We start from the raw sequence: 14,798 nt of genomic DNA on the forward strand, positions 1-14,798 counted from the left end.
GGCCAAAAAGATCCATATGCATCAACTGAAGAGGCGCAGTAATCGTGTTCACTGCTTTGGACTTGTGCGATTTCTTGTGTTGCTTTCCTTGGGCGCATGCTATACATTTTTTCAGAAAAAGGAAATTCTTTTATCGGAAGTCCTCTTACTAAGTTTAACTTAGAGAGTTTGTTCATATTTTTGAAATTTACATGCCCCAATCGCCTGTGCCAAAGCAGTGACTCTGATTCTGAAGCCTTTGAGATTAAACAAGTCAAGTTATCATTTGTCTTGGCGTTTTTCATGTTGAGCACGTATGTGTTGTTTTGTCTTGGAGTAGTGAGCATGATCATCTCTGCAGGAACGACATATTCAGGCTTGAGAAACAAACATTCCATGTCATTGAAAAGCACTGATATTCCTTTATCACAGACTTGTGATACGCTTATAAGATTGTAGCACAATTCTGGTACATAGTTGACATTTTCCAAAGTAAGTGTTTCAGACACAACATCTCCTATTCCAACGATCTTTCCTCCCTTCTCGTCTCCAGCGAATGACACGAAATCACCATCAATAAAATGAAAACTCTTCAGAAGTTCCTTTAAGTCTGTCATGTGTCTTGAACATCCGCTGTCAACATGCCAGGTATATTCCATGAGCATTCGAAGCCATTTCTGGAGTTTATTCTAAAATACAAGTATATACACAAATTAGTTTGATTTGGGAACCCAGATTTGCTTCATTTTGGATCTATCGTGGTTTTGACCCATGATGTCCTCTTTTTGCTTCCAAAGATAAGCTGTTGAATTAAGCAGATTTTTAACAGATTTCTTAAGGTAATCAAGCTGATCTGTGAAATTTTTGACAAAGTCATATTCTGGTTTAGAAAAATTCTTGTTTTTACAATGTTTCACTGTATGTCCTAAATGACCACAGCGAAAACATCGTTTACGTCTGGGCTTTTTGGTGTTAGAAGATGATGTATGTGATGAGTGTATTGGGCTTTTTGAAGAATCTTTTGATGCAGTGTATCTTGAGCTCTTGACTTTCTTCATTTTCTTGTCAACTCGGCTTTCGTCTTCTGAACAATCTTCATCATTGTCGGAATCTGATGAACTTTCTGATGTTTGATATTCACTTGCTTCGTCACTTGAATCATCGGAGCTTTGATCTTCACTTGAACTTTCTGAATTTTGATCTTCAATTGTTTCATCACTTGAATCTTCGGAGCTTTCACCTTCTGTTGTTTGATCTTTACTTGAATTTTCTGATTCTTGCTCTTCATCAGGACTTGAAGTTTCTTTTTCCTTTTCTAAGGCAGAAACGCTTGAGTCTTCTTTGTTGTTATCTTTAGCGACTTTCTTCTCTGAGTCTGTCATACCTGTTCGAGATGGAATAAATTCTGGAATTTCCTCGGTGAGGAATTTTCCAAAGCTATTCTTTTTCAATTCTGGCATAAATACAAGAGATTCACAAACATTTTTATCATCACAAAATGCAGAATTTAAATCATGACATTCAAACATAGCATGTTCACGATCACGGGTCTCAAATGTAGGCACACGGCCCTTACAGTCATCCAAAGAGTTAAATTTAGGCACACGGCCATTACAGTCATCCGTCCTAATTAAATTATTACATTCATCCCGAATATTGTTTATCTTAGAACAGTTCCAGGCGAACCAGTTAATGGTGGAATAACTATCGCCTGAATAACCTATTCCTATTTTTGAACCACCGCAGTCTCCATCCTCATCACACACATCTTCTTTACACACAATTGGATCTGCATTACTTTTAGAAATGTTAGCGGTTGTTTCGTTTTTGAAAGAATCGTTTTGTTCTATAGAGGCCTTTTCATCAATGAAATCATTGTCGGGATGAGGAGTTGGCATAGACACATAGTTTTTGCTATGTGGTGGAAAGAAAAGTTTTCTTTCATTTCCCAGCCTATCCTTATACCCGATCCCGTCTTTTACATACGTTGGTCGTTGGCAGTTTTTGATGTCAGTAAAGGCCTTTTGACTGACATTCCATTTGTCTATGATAATTTGTAGTTTATTATTTTCGTTCAAAGCTTTTTCTAGTCTATCTGTGAGATCGTTAATGATAAAATCTTTTCTAAAAACAAATTCTTTTAGAGTTTGCATTTCAGCTAAAGTTGAATTCAACTTTCTCTGATATGCAGCCTCGTTCTGCTTAAGTTCTTTATTAAATTTTAAGGCATTGTCCTTTTGCCTCTCAAATTCTAGATTAAGACGTTTGTAGTGAGCAATGACATCAACGCATGCTGGTGTACAAAACTTTACTTTAAAGTTATGTGGAATGCTATTTACCAAGTCTTTGTCAGCTTTTTCTTTTGAGGATTCAGTTTTCATTGCTGAGACTTTTCCCTTTTCTTTCTTCTCGTCAGATGACTCCTTAGGAACATGCTCCTTGTGTTTTTCAGCTTCTTCAGAATTCTTTTCTTTCTCAAGCTCTGGGGAGTTGAGAATGCTTTTCAGACCCTTGTCAGCAATGTTGTCCCCTTTTGGGATTCCAGCAGCCTGTTTCTCAAACTGTTTTGATGACGACCCGCTTGAGATCTTTGCCATGAGAGCCTTGTTGACTTGTTCCTTGGCTTCAGCAATTTCTTCACTCCAATCATAATCTTCAACAACCAAAGCTTTTGGTGTGTTAGGAGACGCATTGTTTTTGTTTTCTTCGATAGTGATTTGTTTTACAGCAGGAGTGGTTTCAATGTTTCCTTCTTTCAACAAGGGCAAATCACGCTTGAAGTGACCAAGATTCTTGCAGTTGTAACATCTCAGTTTGGATTTGTCAAAACCAGCTTTTCCAAGGCCCAAACGCTTCCCAGTCTTGTCCTGAAACTTCTTCAACCTTAGAGTGATCATGGCCATCTGACATTTCAAATCCATCTCCTCCATGTCATCTGGATCAACCTGATACATGTCGTCAGCAGTAAACATCTCCTTCTTGAGCCCTCCTGACATTAAAGCTTCATAGCTACTCAGAAACATGTTAAAAAGGGCCACGTTTTCAGTAGACACTTTCAAGGCTTGAGTATCTCCAACCATGACAATCTTTTCACTAGGTTGTGGAGCTTTTGATGCGCTTGCGGAAGTGTTAACATAGATCATGTCAGAAGCTTGTTGACTGACGCCTCCTGAAGCAAGGAATGCCACATTCTTCAATCCAGCAGAAGTCTGAGTGGACTTTGGGGTGTAGCCAGCAGTGTTCATCTCTCGTTTGTTGACATCCATTTCAAAAGCTCTCAGAGTGTTTATTAAGTCGGACAGAGTGACAGGATTTGGATTATTGAGGAAATCCTTCTTGATCATCATGCATTGCAAGCTCCATTCCTTTGGGAGCGAGTCCAACAGCTTCTTTATGGCAGCACGGTTAGTGACAGGATTTCCTGCCTTCTTCATTTTGGTCATCATACTCAGAAAGCGACTGATATGATCGGAAAGACTTTCTCCACGAACTCCACAAAACATGTCGTATTGCTTCTGCACCATGTCTCTCTTGCTTTCAATTAGCTCTTTATTTCCCTCATAATACTCAATCAATGTCGTATTGCTTCTGCACCATGTCTCTCTTGCTTTCAATTAGCTCTTTATTTCCCTCATAATACTCAATCAATGCATGCCAGAGTGCATTTGCAGTTCGGTGTTCTTCAAATATGTTACAGTCATCAGTGACAGAGCCATGGTTAAGGCGGCATGCGCACGACGGTCGCGTTGGATTAGGGCCTTGTCTTCATCAGTGAAAGTTGTGGAGTCATTGTTAGTGACTATCGCATCTCCTCGAACCACCGTTGGAATGTGGGGTCCAGCGGTGACCGAGAGCCACAGATTGTAGTCCGTGTACTCGAAGAATGATTGGATACGAGTCTTCCAAGTACCGAAATCTTCTGCTCCTTTCAACTTTGGTGGTCTAGTGGTGGTTCCTGTTTCAAGATCAGCTTGAGCAATTGGACTTAGTTGATTCAACACCATTTTGACTTGTTTTTTACTAAAGAAAGCTGATCAGAAGTTAAATTCGCTGATGGACTGGTGGTGAGCAATTTCGCCGGCGAAATAGGTAACTTCGCCGGAGATCTAATTGAAATTAGTGGAACAGAACGAATTTCGCCGATCGTCTTCGCAGATCAATTGTCTTCGCCAGTACGCGGAGAAGTCCTACACGAGCGAAGAGAGCTAATTCCGCTAATACAATAAACACACACGTTAGTTTGGCTTATTTCGCCGGACACCGTGATAAAAACGTTGTGGTTCTTTATCACAGTTCACGAAGTGGCCTTCGATAATTTTGCTACATGGATACTTGACACTATTTCGCCGGAAATCAGCAACTTCACCCGAGTTTTAGTCGGCGAAATTGACGATTATGCGATGTTCAAATATGATTTCGTTGTATTCAAAAACACGTTCGCTGTATTCAAAAATAATTTCGTTGTATTCAAAATAATTTCGCTATGTTCAACTTTATCTTCGCCAACCAGAGGGTTTAACACGAACTAAAACCCTCTAATCACCCAAAAATGACTCAAAAACCATGTTTCTATGCACCAAAATGTCCAAAATGACTCCTTAATCATAGATTAACAACAACCTATCGATTAAACGCACCAAATCAATCCATTTTAAGTCCAAAAATTTGAAAAACCTTGAAACTTTGAAAAACCTTCGAAACTTTGAAAATTCTTAACAAAAACACAACAACCAAGAGCACTAAGGCTCTGATACCAAATTGTAGATCCCAATATCAATCCGGATCACAGTGGTTGATTGTTTTAGTCCAAAACACCCAATGATTAAGTGTTTGTACTATGAAAAAGTTAAGAAGAATCAAGAATGAAGATGAAGCTAATGGTATGATGAATACAACAAGTGTTGTATTGAATCCAAACAAAAAGATAAATCAATGAAGCACCTTGGAAATCTGATTTAAGCACAATAGTAGAGATTGAAATGTAAACAACACTAATATTCACCAAGAGAGCCAAAAGCTTGGCTAGGGCAACATTACAATGGTTTATATAGATCCTGACTTGCCAACATAATTATAATTATGCTGGAATCTTAATTACACTAGGTCAGGTTTGCTACTTTCATCTAATTACAAAATATGCCCCTAGACTTTAAAACAAGCTACAAACTATAATAAAACTAATCCAGTTCAAGTATCAACGATCTCATAAGTTCCAACAGAAGAAACCCAGTTTAATTTCATACAATATCTCATTTTTTCCCGTGATTTTGAAGCGAATCACTCGATTCGTTCGATTCGATCGCTAATAAGTGTTTCTAGCATTCAAATTTCGTCAATCGCTGAAGAAATCTGAAGAAATCGGCTTCGATCTATGTAAGAAAACTTCGGATTACATTTTTACGATCTAGGTTTAAAATTGAGTTATTGCGTTTTACAAAGGAATGAAAAAACCTTTTTTTTGTATTTTCAGTCCATTGCATTTTAGAAACAACACATTTTATTGTGTTTTTAGTCCATTGCCTTTTAGGTAAAAACACATTTTATGTGTTTTTAGTCCATTGCGTTTTAGGTAAAACACATTTTTATGTGTTTTTAGTCAATTGCGTTTTATAATAAACATTTTCTTTGTGTTTTTGGTACATTGTGTTTTAGAAAAAACACATTTCTTGTATTTCTAGTCAATTGTGTTTTAGAATAAACAATTCTTTTGTGTTTTTATTACATTACGTTTTAGAAACAACCAAAAACATTTCTTTGTGTTTTTAGTCCATTACGTTTAAAAAAACACTTTTTTTGTTTGTAGTCCATTGCGTTTTAGAAGAAATACATTTATTTGTGTTTTCTCGCCATTGCTTTTTTGAAAAAAGACATTGTTTTGTGTTCTGGTCATTGCGTTTTAGAGAAAAGACATTTTATTGTGTTTTCTGGTCATTGCGTTTTAGAAATAAGACAGTTTTTTGTGTTTTTAGACTCTTGCGTTTTACCAAAAAAAAATCATTTTTTGTGTTTTCACCATTGCATTTTAGAAATAACACATTTCTTTTGTGTTTTTTGTCTATTGCGTTTTAGAAAAATACATTTTTTTGTGTTTTCTGTCAATTGCGTTTTAGAAAAAAAAAATCATTTTTATGCATTTTGTCCCTTGTGTTTTACGCATCTGGGTTTTTTATTTTTTTTTTCAAAAATATAGCAATAATATACTTGTTTTAAAGATAAAAAAACACTCGTTTTTTGGTGATTTTTTAATAAAAAATAATGTCATATGAAAAAGTTATTAACGTTTAAAAAAACGGGGGGAGGGGAGGTTGGAGGAGAGAGAAACTATTGCTTGGATTGACTAAAATACCCCTACACAAACTCACGTGCCTCCTTTTTTATCAAGTATACCCATTTAATCTAAGTCGTTGATTAATCAATTGATGGTTAAGATTACTTCCTAGCCTTTTTAATTAAAATAAACTTTCTAGTATATCTTACCCATAACTTTAATGTTGTAACTTTTTGGGTGTGTTTACATTATTTGTTCCCAAAATTGATGCATAATCAATAAAAATTGATGTATATGTCTATTCAATAAAAAATTAATTATCATGATAATGAAGGTGAAGGTGGTCCTTAAAACACATATCGGCACCTAAACCAAGTAGATATCATCTTATCACTTGTACCGCTTGATTCTGTATCACCCATTTTTACCTTACAAACCATTTAAAGATTCAATATTTTTGTAGGAATACGTATGAAAGTTAGTAATTACACAATATGATCATTCTTGGAACATAATGTTTTCTTGTGCGCCTTTAAAAAGAAGTTGTATTAAGATAACCTTTCAAAACAAGTAATATGCATGTTGGAGCGGTAATGAACTTTCGGTTGGAGCGGTAAAAAGGTTACTTCGTAAAAACAGGATTGCTTCAAACGTGTATGTTCCGGAATGGTGTAAATAGTTGTCTATAAAATGTAATGTATTCATATGGAGGGCCGAGATGAACAAGATTGCGACTGTTGACGCTTTATCGAAGAGAAATACTGGGATTCAAGACTCGACGTGTGTGTTATGCAACAATGGTGACGAATGCGTGGAACATATATTTTGCTCGTGTGTGATCGCCTCTATTCTTTGGTCTCATATTAAAAAAAAGGATTGTGAAGGGAATCCTGGCCCCAATACCCTTTTTGGGTACTCATCATCCCACCCCGCAAGGGTTATGATGCCAGCAAATAGCCTCGATCACTACCTCCATGATATGGGCACCACAAGGGTCGAACCCGCGTCACTACAACTTCCCATTTCAGCGTGACTTTCATTGGCTGCGGGTACCACTAAGCTATAAGCCAATTGGTTGGTCTCATATTAGTGATGGGTGCAAAATCTCAAACCTTTTTGTTTTTTCATTTAGGGACCTCTTGGAGATTCACGAACATGTCGGTTTAGAAGGTCTTCAAAAAGAAACTCTAAAAGGTTTAATAAGGATTGGTTGTTGGAGCATTTGGAGGGCGAGAAACAGAGTCAAGTTCAACAACAAGAATATAAAGATTGAGGAGATTATTTGTGAGGTTAAGTCGGTTGGATATCTATGGTTCAAATGTAGATCTAAAAACAAAACCATCTTGTAGGATGATTGGTTCAAATTTGTAAATATATAATTTTCGTGTTTGTGGCCACCTCGATTTGAGATTGGCGTTCATTATAATGAACTATACTTTCAAAAAAATGTAATATGTATGTTAATTATTAGTTAAGATATGTTAATAAGAGATGAGAATGAACAGTGGATCACAACTCTAATTGGTGGAATTTAGCGGTTGTGGGATCACTTCTCTACAACCGCTTCATTTTCCAATCTTAAATTTGATAACCATTTTCTCGCAATAGATTATAAAATTTTCTACAACCGCTTCATTTTCCCATCTTAAATTTGATAACCATTTTCTCGCAATAGATTATAAATATAAAATTTAGTTTACTCTTAGAACTATTGTAATAAAACACGCATACATGATATTTAAATAGAACGTAATTACACGAGTGCTAAAATGATAAACACATGTGAGCAAATTAAATTAAATATGACATAAAAGAATATCTGAGGTATTTTAATTGGGAACTCATTTGACTCTGCAGATAGGCACATATGATCGTACAAAATCACATGTGAATTAACATGTAAAATTGTATGATTCTTGTTTTATCAAGTGATTCTCATTGAAACTTTTTATGTGTACTATATATGTGTCTAGCTTATTCGGTGACGTAAAAGAAACATACAATCACATGACAACAAAAACGTAACCTGCACTTACAATAAATTTATAAAGGACACTTGTAACTTATGTGTTGTTTAGGGGTAGGGATGTTCCACTTTCCATTACTCACCGCACTCAATCATTGTTTGTCACGTCATTGAACTTGATTCCATCACTAGTGATGAATTTTAGGTCACTCGGGGCGCTACGTGGTGGCTCTTCCACCGCGCGTTGTTTAACGTGGAACACCGCCGCCCCCCAAATCGAACACGCGTGAACATGAAAACGCGTTGTAGCTATCACGCGTGGAGATGATGGATGTTACTGTTGATTTCGAACATTATGTTACCGTTGGACATGAGAAAATAAAAAAAATTAAACAATATATGTATACCATCCACACAAATACATATTTCACTCACACAAATGGAATTTCCAACCGATTTTATACCACTTTCTTGCATAAAAATAGAATTTCCACACAAAATTAAACACTATATGTATACCATCCACACAAATACATAATTTTATACCACTTTCTTGCATAAAAATGGAATTTCCAACCGATTCGTTTCCGCTAAACACCGATAGCTCTTCGTCTTCCAACGATGACACGCTTGAATTTTTCGACAGTGTACATATGGAGCACCCCCTACCCCTCTTAGTTGGCATGTATACGATCACGATCCACCATTTTCTTCTTTGGGCGGCTCAAACCTTCAAGTTCGTTATACGCCTTCTCGAAAAATTCAAGTGTGTCATCGTCGGAAGACGAAGAGCTATCAATGTCTAGCGGAAACGAATCGGTTGGAAATTTCATTTTTATGCAAGAACGTTGTATAAAATTATGTATTTTTGTGGGTGAAATATGTATTTGTGTGGATGGTATATATATAATGTTTAAATTTTTTTTTATTTTCTCATGTCCAACGGTAACATAACATTCGAAATCAACGGTAAAATCCATCATCTCCATGCGTGATAACTACAACGTGTTTCATGTTCACGTATGTTCGGTTTGGGTGACGGCAATTTCCACGTTAAACAACGCATGGTGGAAGAGCCACCACGTAGCGCCCCGAGTTGCGTTTGTTGATCAATGTGATCAGTCTATTGCACCATAGCACTAGAGCTTTTTTTTATCTATCTAGTTTGGGTTTCCAAGTATATAAGGTAGATTAGTCTATCGCAGGGCCGGCTCTATAGGCTTGGCAACCTAGGCACGGCCCTAGGGCCACCAAAAAATAAGGGCCTCCAAGTTTTAAAAAAAAAAATTATAAATACTATATGTAAGTATTAGGCCCAAATAAATACGTTTATTTCAAAACTAAACTGATTTTTCATTCAAGGAGTCCAAAATAAATATTGTTTAGCAAACAAAGGTCAAGTTTCAAAACCCATTTCGCCTTGATTTCCAACTATTACAACACAACAACCATCGACTTAAACATCAATATTTAGCGGCCTAAAGCCCCTAAATACAGCTTCAATCATCGTTCCCACTTCCCATCGTAACCTGCTTTCAATTTCTAGGCTAGCGGCTATCGCGGAACGAAAAAAGAAGGGCAATCACCCATTGCATTGGGATTGGAGGAGAGTTTATCGGCGAATTAGGGCGCCTACTTCATAGTTCGCTTAGGGTCTCCAAAAACCTAGGAACGGCCCTGGTCTATCGCATCATAACACTATGTTTTGTGAGAATACGTCAAACAAATTCGAGTCATTTAATTTCCTAAATTTATATTATTTATATACATATGTGTAGGTTATAAAGTAAACTATCATATCATATCAACGTTCTTATATATATTGAAATGTTTACCTACACATGTTTAAGTAAAATGACTAAGCACGTGTATATATACACACATAAGTGAATAATCCTAATAACCATCAAATTTATTAAGATCAGAAAAATGAATTTTTCTTTTTATTTCGTGTTCTCACGATATATAGTGTAGTGATTCATCTTGTATTTATAATCCATTGTACAAGATTATAACTAAATAAGTCCTGGTTAGCTGCCTCCACCACCAAGGCATTAAGGTTTAAGATACATATTTATACTCTTCCACCATAAAACTCGCTTAATTAAGTTCTAATGTGAATATTAATATCAGGTCTTAATAACTTGTTTATGATATAATCAAGATGGGTTGGTGAAAAATGATCTAAACTGTCCTATGTGTGTGAAATTATGTCTTATGTTAAACTTGTATTTTAAATTAATTTGTTTTAAACGATCATTTAGCGACGACATGTCGTCCCTTTAACAATGAGTCTGTGCGCACGAAACTTTTTCCAACTATGCTGTCGGGGAAAGTCAACGTATGAGAGAAGTTTTCTTGTAGTGTATATGTATTTAATGTGAATTTGATTTCTTAAATAAATATGATTTGCCGCGCACTTGTTTGTAATTTGTTACTTTGGCATTTTACTGAATTTGATTATGTGGAATTGTGAATCGTATTGCGCGAAAGGGCTAAGTCACAATTTGGGCTTGGGCATTGAGTCCGCTAGACTAGTTTATCTTAACGAAGCTGTAATGTTGAGTTCGACTCGGCTATCGCTAATGTTTTGTGAGACATATATGTTAGCTGGTAAAACACAAGTGGATGGTTATGAGGAGTTGTTTTATAAAACAGTCAAATATACAGGTTGATAACTACTTTATATATTTGACGCAATTGATAAAAGTTGGGATTGTTTTTATCAAATACATAAATCTACTTGTGACCGTTTTATCACAATGAGGGAAGGAAATATAACCTTGTTTAGATTAAATAAAAAGATTATAAGTAATAGAAAGAAGAAAAAAATAGTAAGTGTTGATCTGATGGATCATGTGACTCTTTTATCACAATGGTACAAGTATGTGTGGCTCCAACTTTATCTTGTCAATATATCATGTTTTGTCTTGATTTTTCATCTGGCACAGAATTAGAATTTTGCAGATAGGGTTTGTCAATATATATATTAGGGTTGTGTGGCGTCTTTTTTGCCTTTAAACTTCTTCATTGGTTGATATGAAACACACACACAAAACACCTAAAAAAACACACACCCCTATATACATATATATAACTTATATCTATGTATCCATTTTTCTTGAACTCATGCAAATTCCCTTATAAATAACTACAAGCAAAAGTTTTCACAACCTTTCAAACTCAAGTATAACCTTATCTGCTTGCAAGTTTCTACAAGGTGGAGTACTTTACTTGACACTTGAGCAGTGTGTTTCTTCTGTGTATATCGATCAATGACTACGATTTACTTAAATTCACCGTCTAATGATCAGTACAATGAACACCAATTCTTTAGCCCTAGTGATCAACACCATGAACACCAATTTTTGAGCCCTAATTCCCAAGCTTCATCGTCTTCGAATTCTCTCACTTGCCATCTTTTCTTTAACCCTATTACTACCCATGATCAGGATGGGGTTTTTAATAGAGAATCACATCCATCACAAAATGAGGTAATCTAGTTAATATTTTTGAAAAAAAAAAAGGGTTTTCTTGGCTTTTTGTGTAATTCCCAAATCAAGAATCTTTTAGTTCAAGAAAGTTTTATTATTTCTTTCTTCAAATCAAGAAGGATTTTCTTGGCCTTTTGTGCAATAATCATATGAAGAATGTTTTATAGTTTCAAGGTTTGCTTTTTTTTTCCTTATGATCATTGCATTCTTGATTGTATGTAGGATGATAGTTTTGGATCACAAGCATACGATGATCATCGTGTCGAGAGCCAAGATGAGAGAGTTGCGGACACCGGTGGGCTTAAATTTTCTTTATGGAAGAGGGAAACCTATGATCATATGAATGATGATAATCAATTGAAGTGGATGTCTTCGAAGATGAGAGTAATGTTTAAGATGAAGAAAACCGATCCACCAAAGCTAAACACTTTACCATCAACCACGAAAGATCTAAAGCTTGAAGATCATCGCGATCATAAAGAACCAACAACATCTCCTATGGATGAAAGTGCTACCTACTCAAACACTATCAATATTACTTGTTCAAACAACATCCCAATTAGGGTTTGTTCTGATTGTAACACCACCAAGACTCCTTTATGGCGAAGCGGACCTCAAGGTCCTAAGGTATGTATATTCACACTCTTACAAAATCCCGCTCAATCAGTATCTTAGTCGGGGATGTTTATAAAGTTTTCTTCTCTATCGATTACAAGTACAATAAGAGGGTCTAAGTCATGTTTTTTTTAAATAAAAACTCAGAAATTATACATAAAAATTCAAACAGATTATGGTGGTGGAGTCAAGAAATCTCTAATATCATGAAAGTTGCACACTAATTATATATTTCTTTTGTACTTTAGTTTAAAATTTTTAAATTTTATTCTAAACTTTTGAACATTAACAAAAAGATGGAAGATCCCATTTGTTTTACACTTTTTTTCCTTTTCAATTGCTAAACACTTGCAGAATAATGATACAAATTAAGAGCTCACTGTCACCTTTATTTTTCATGTAACGTAATTTTCCATTATCTTTTGTATAGTCACTCTGCAATGCATGTGGAATCCGTCAGCGGAAAGCACGGAAGGCGATGGCGATGGCAGCGGCAACCGCAGTGGAAACGGACGAATGTGTTTTCAGTGATAAACCAACATCATTAAAAGCTACAAAGGTTCTGCATAAGAAACCAAACAATGGGATTTTCACAAAGTACAAGAAAAAACAATCTCCAGCAAGAAAGAATCGTGTTGAAGAATTACTAGTAAGATTAAGCAAAAGCTTGGCATTTCATCGTGTGTTTCCACAAGATGAGAAGGAAGCTGCTATCCTACTAATGGCACTCTCTTGTGGCTATGTTCATCAATAGCTAGCTAGCCACCCTCATTTCTTTTTTTAATTTATTGGCAATATTTTTGGTTTGATCTATAGCTATTGAGAATTTAATAAGTTTAGATAAGATAGGATTTAGTTAGTGTGCTAAGGACTTTGAGTGACAAATAATTCCAAAGGTGGAATAATAATAATAAGTTAAAAGTCCCATAAGTTAATTAGTAGTATGTAAACCATATATGTTTTGTAAGATTGTGAAATTTGAAATTATTAATGGATGTTTTTACTTATCTGATGTGATGTGTGAGTTAGCTTCATTTTGCTCAGTTAGTTATTTTTTCATTTAGTTATATATAGCTTGGGTCATGATGACAAGAGTTTGATATGATATGTTAAAGTTGTACGTGATAAGAGTTTATTACATGAAAAGATGAAACATACTCTCTTAATTTTCATCTATCATAAACATGGATAGGAAGTGAATTTGAAAGAATGTTAACACGAGGTTACTAGGGTGTATATATATAGCTCTACATAAAATTACGATTAAAAGGTATTTTTCTAATTTTAGCATAATAGTTCTACATGCCTTGATGTTAAACTATTGGCACTTTTGTAGGGATTTGAGGTTCACATGATAGTGTCTGGGAAACTATAGATTGGATATTTTATGTATTGTTTGTAAATATTCGTTGAAGCTATTGGATTTTTTTTGTTTTGTTTACCATGTGATTCACAATATTTATTATTATGCAACTAGGTTAGAACCCCGTGTATTACACGGGATTAAGTCAATAAAATATTAAATTATTAAATAAGCAAAAAAATAATAAAAACATTGAAAAGGAAATACTAAAGAAAAGAAATATTCATAAATTAAATATTATAAAGAAAAATAATAAATAGTTAAGAAACTTTCTCGTCAACTGACTCGGCGGGGAATTCGTTCTCTTACTCATTGCCAACCAGTTACTCCCCTGCCTTGGCATAATTACAGGCTAAAGGGTTGTTTCTTTAGCTCTTAATGGACTCTTAATGGTTCAGGCCTCTTACCTCTTACTGGTTCATAACTTAATGGTTCAGACTGTTTGTTTTGTGAACAGATGTCTGAATCGTTAAGCATTATACATAGTCTGAATGGTTAAGACCACTAATTGAATTGGTCTGATATTTGTCTCTGAACGGTTAAACATTATACTGACTCTTAATGGTTTAGAGCTCTTACTGATTTAGCACTTAACCATTCAGAAGTTGCCAAACAACCCCTAACTTTCCTTAAGACTGCTTCTGGAACATCTTTATCCTTCTATGGATACTGTCGACATTACTTGTTATGAGGCAAGGATTGCCACCAGATGACTTCACTTGAGACATAACTTCTTCCGATAACTAAACTTCAAGTCTTAGCTACCCGAAATAAAATAAAATAGAATAAGGTATAAAATTTTATTTAGCTACTATCAACATTTCTTATTTTAGAATAGTTACCTTAATTTTCGACTTCTAAATATATATGTTAAACTAACCAATATCTTTTTGTTAGATTAGGTATCCTAAACCTTCCTACAAAATCAACTTTTACTTTAAGCATTTTAATTTATAAGTTATAATGATATTTTTTATTTAAACCTTACCAAAGATAGATTTTACGAAAGTGTTTTATTAGATTTATAATGATGATTATATCTTTAAATTACTTTACAATTTAAACATGATTATCTGTTGTTTTAAAAAACGTAAATAAACAGTTTTTTATTAC

The 14,798-nt window shown here is 35.0% G+C and overlaps 1 protein-coding gene across 1 annotated transcript; it reads left to right on the forward strand.

Moving 5' to 3' along the window:
- The first annotated feature begins 11,229 nt into the window (after nt 1–11,229).
- Nucleotides 11,230–13,334, forward strand: LOC110928464 (GATA transcription factor 21). The gene is made up of 3 exons (XM_022171488.2): nt 11,230–11,707; nt 11,930–12,334; nt 12,753–13,334. Exons 1-3 carry the CDS (start codon nt 11,489–11,491, stop codon nt 13,074–13,076), a joined length of 948 nt encoding a protein of 315 aa, XP_022027180.1. The 5' UTR covers nt 11,230–11,488; the 3' UTR covers nt 13,077–13,334.
- The last annotated feature ends 1,464 nt before the right edge of the window (nt 13,335–14,798 follow it).

This window comes from Helianthus annuus, chromosome 3 (genome assembly GCF_002127325.2).
Source record: "Helianthus annuus cultivar XRQ/B chromosome 3, HanXRQr2.0-SUNRISE, whole genome shotgun sequence".
NCBI classification, from domain to species: Eukaryota; Viridiplantae; Streptophyta; class Magnoliopsida; order Asterales; family Asteraceae; genus Helianthus; species Helianthus annuus.

Bases quoted from the DNA above. Each gene is read 5' to 3' on its own strand.
- LOC110928464 (XM_022171488.2), top strand. From the start codon at position 11,489: ATGACTACGATTTACTTAAATTCACCGTCTAATGATCAGTACAATGAA. The intron at 11,708-11,929 runs GTAATCTAGTTA...GATTGTATGTAG, and splicing joins CACATCCATCACAAAATGAG to GATGATAGTTTTGGATCACA. The intron at 12,335-12,752 runs GTATGTATATTC...TCTTTTGTATAG, and splicing joins GCGGACCTCAAGGTCCTAAG to TCACTCTGCAATGCATGTGG.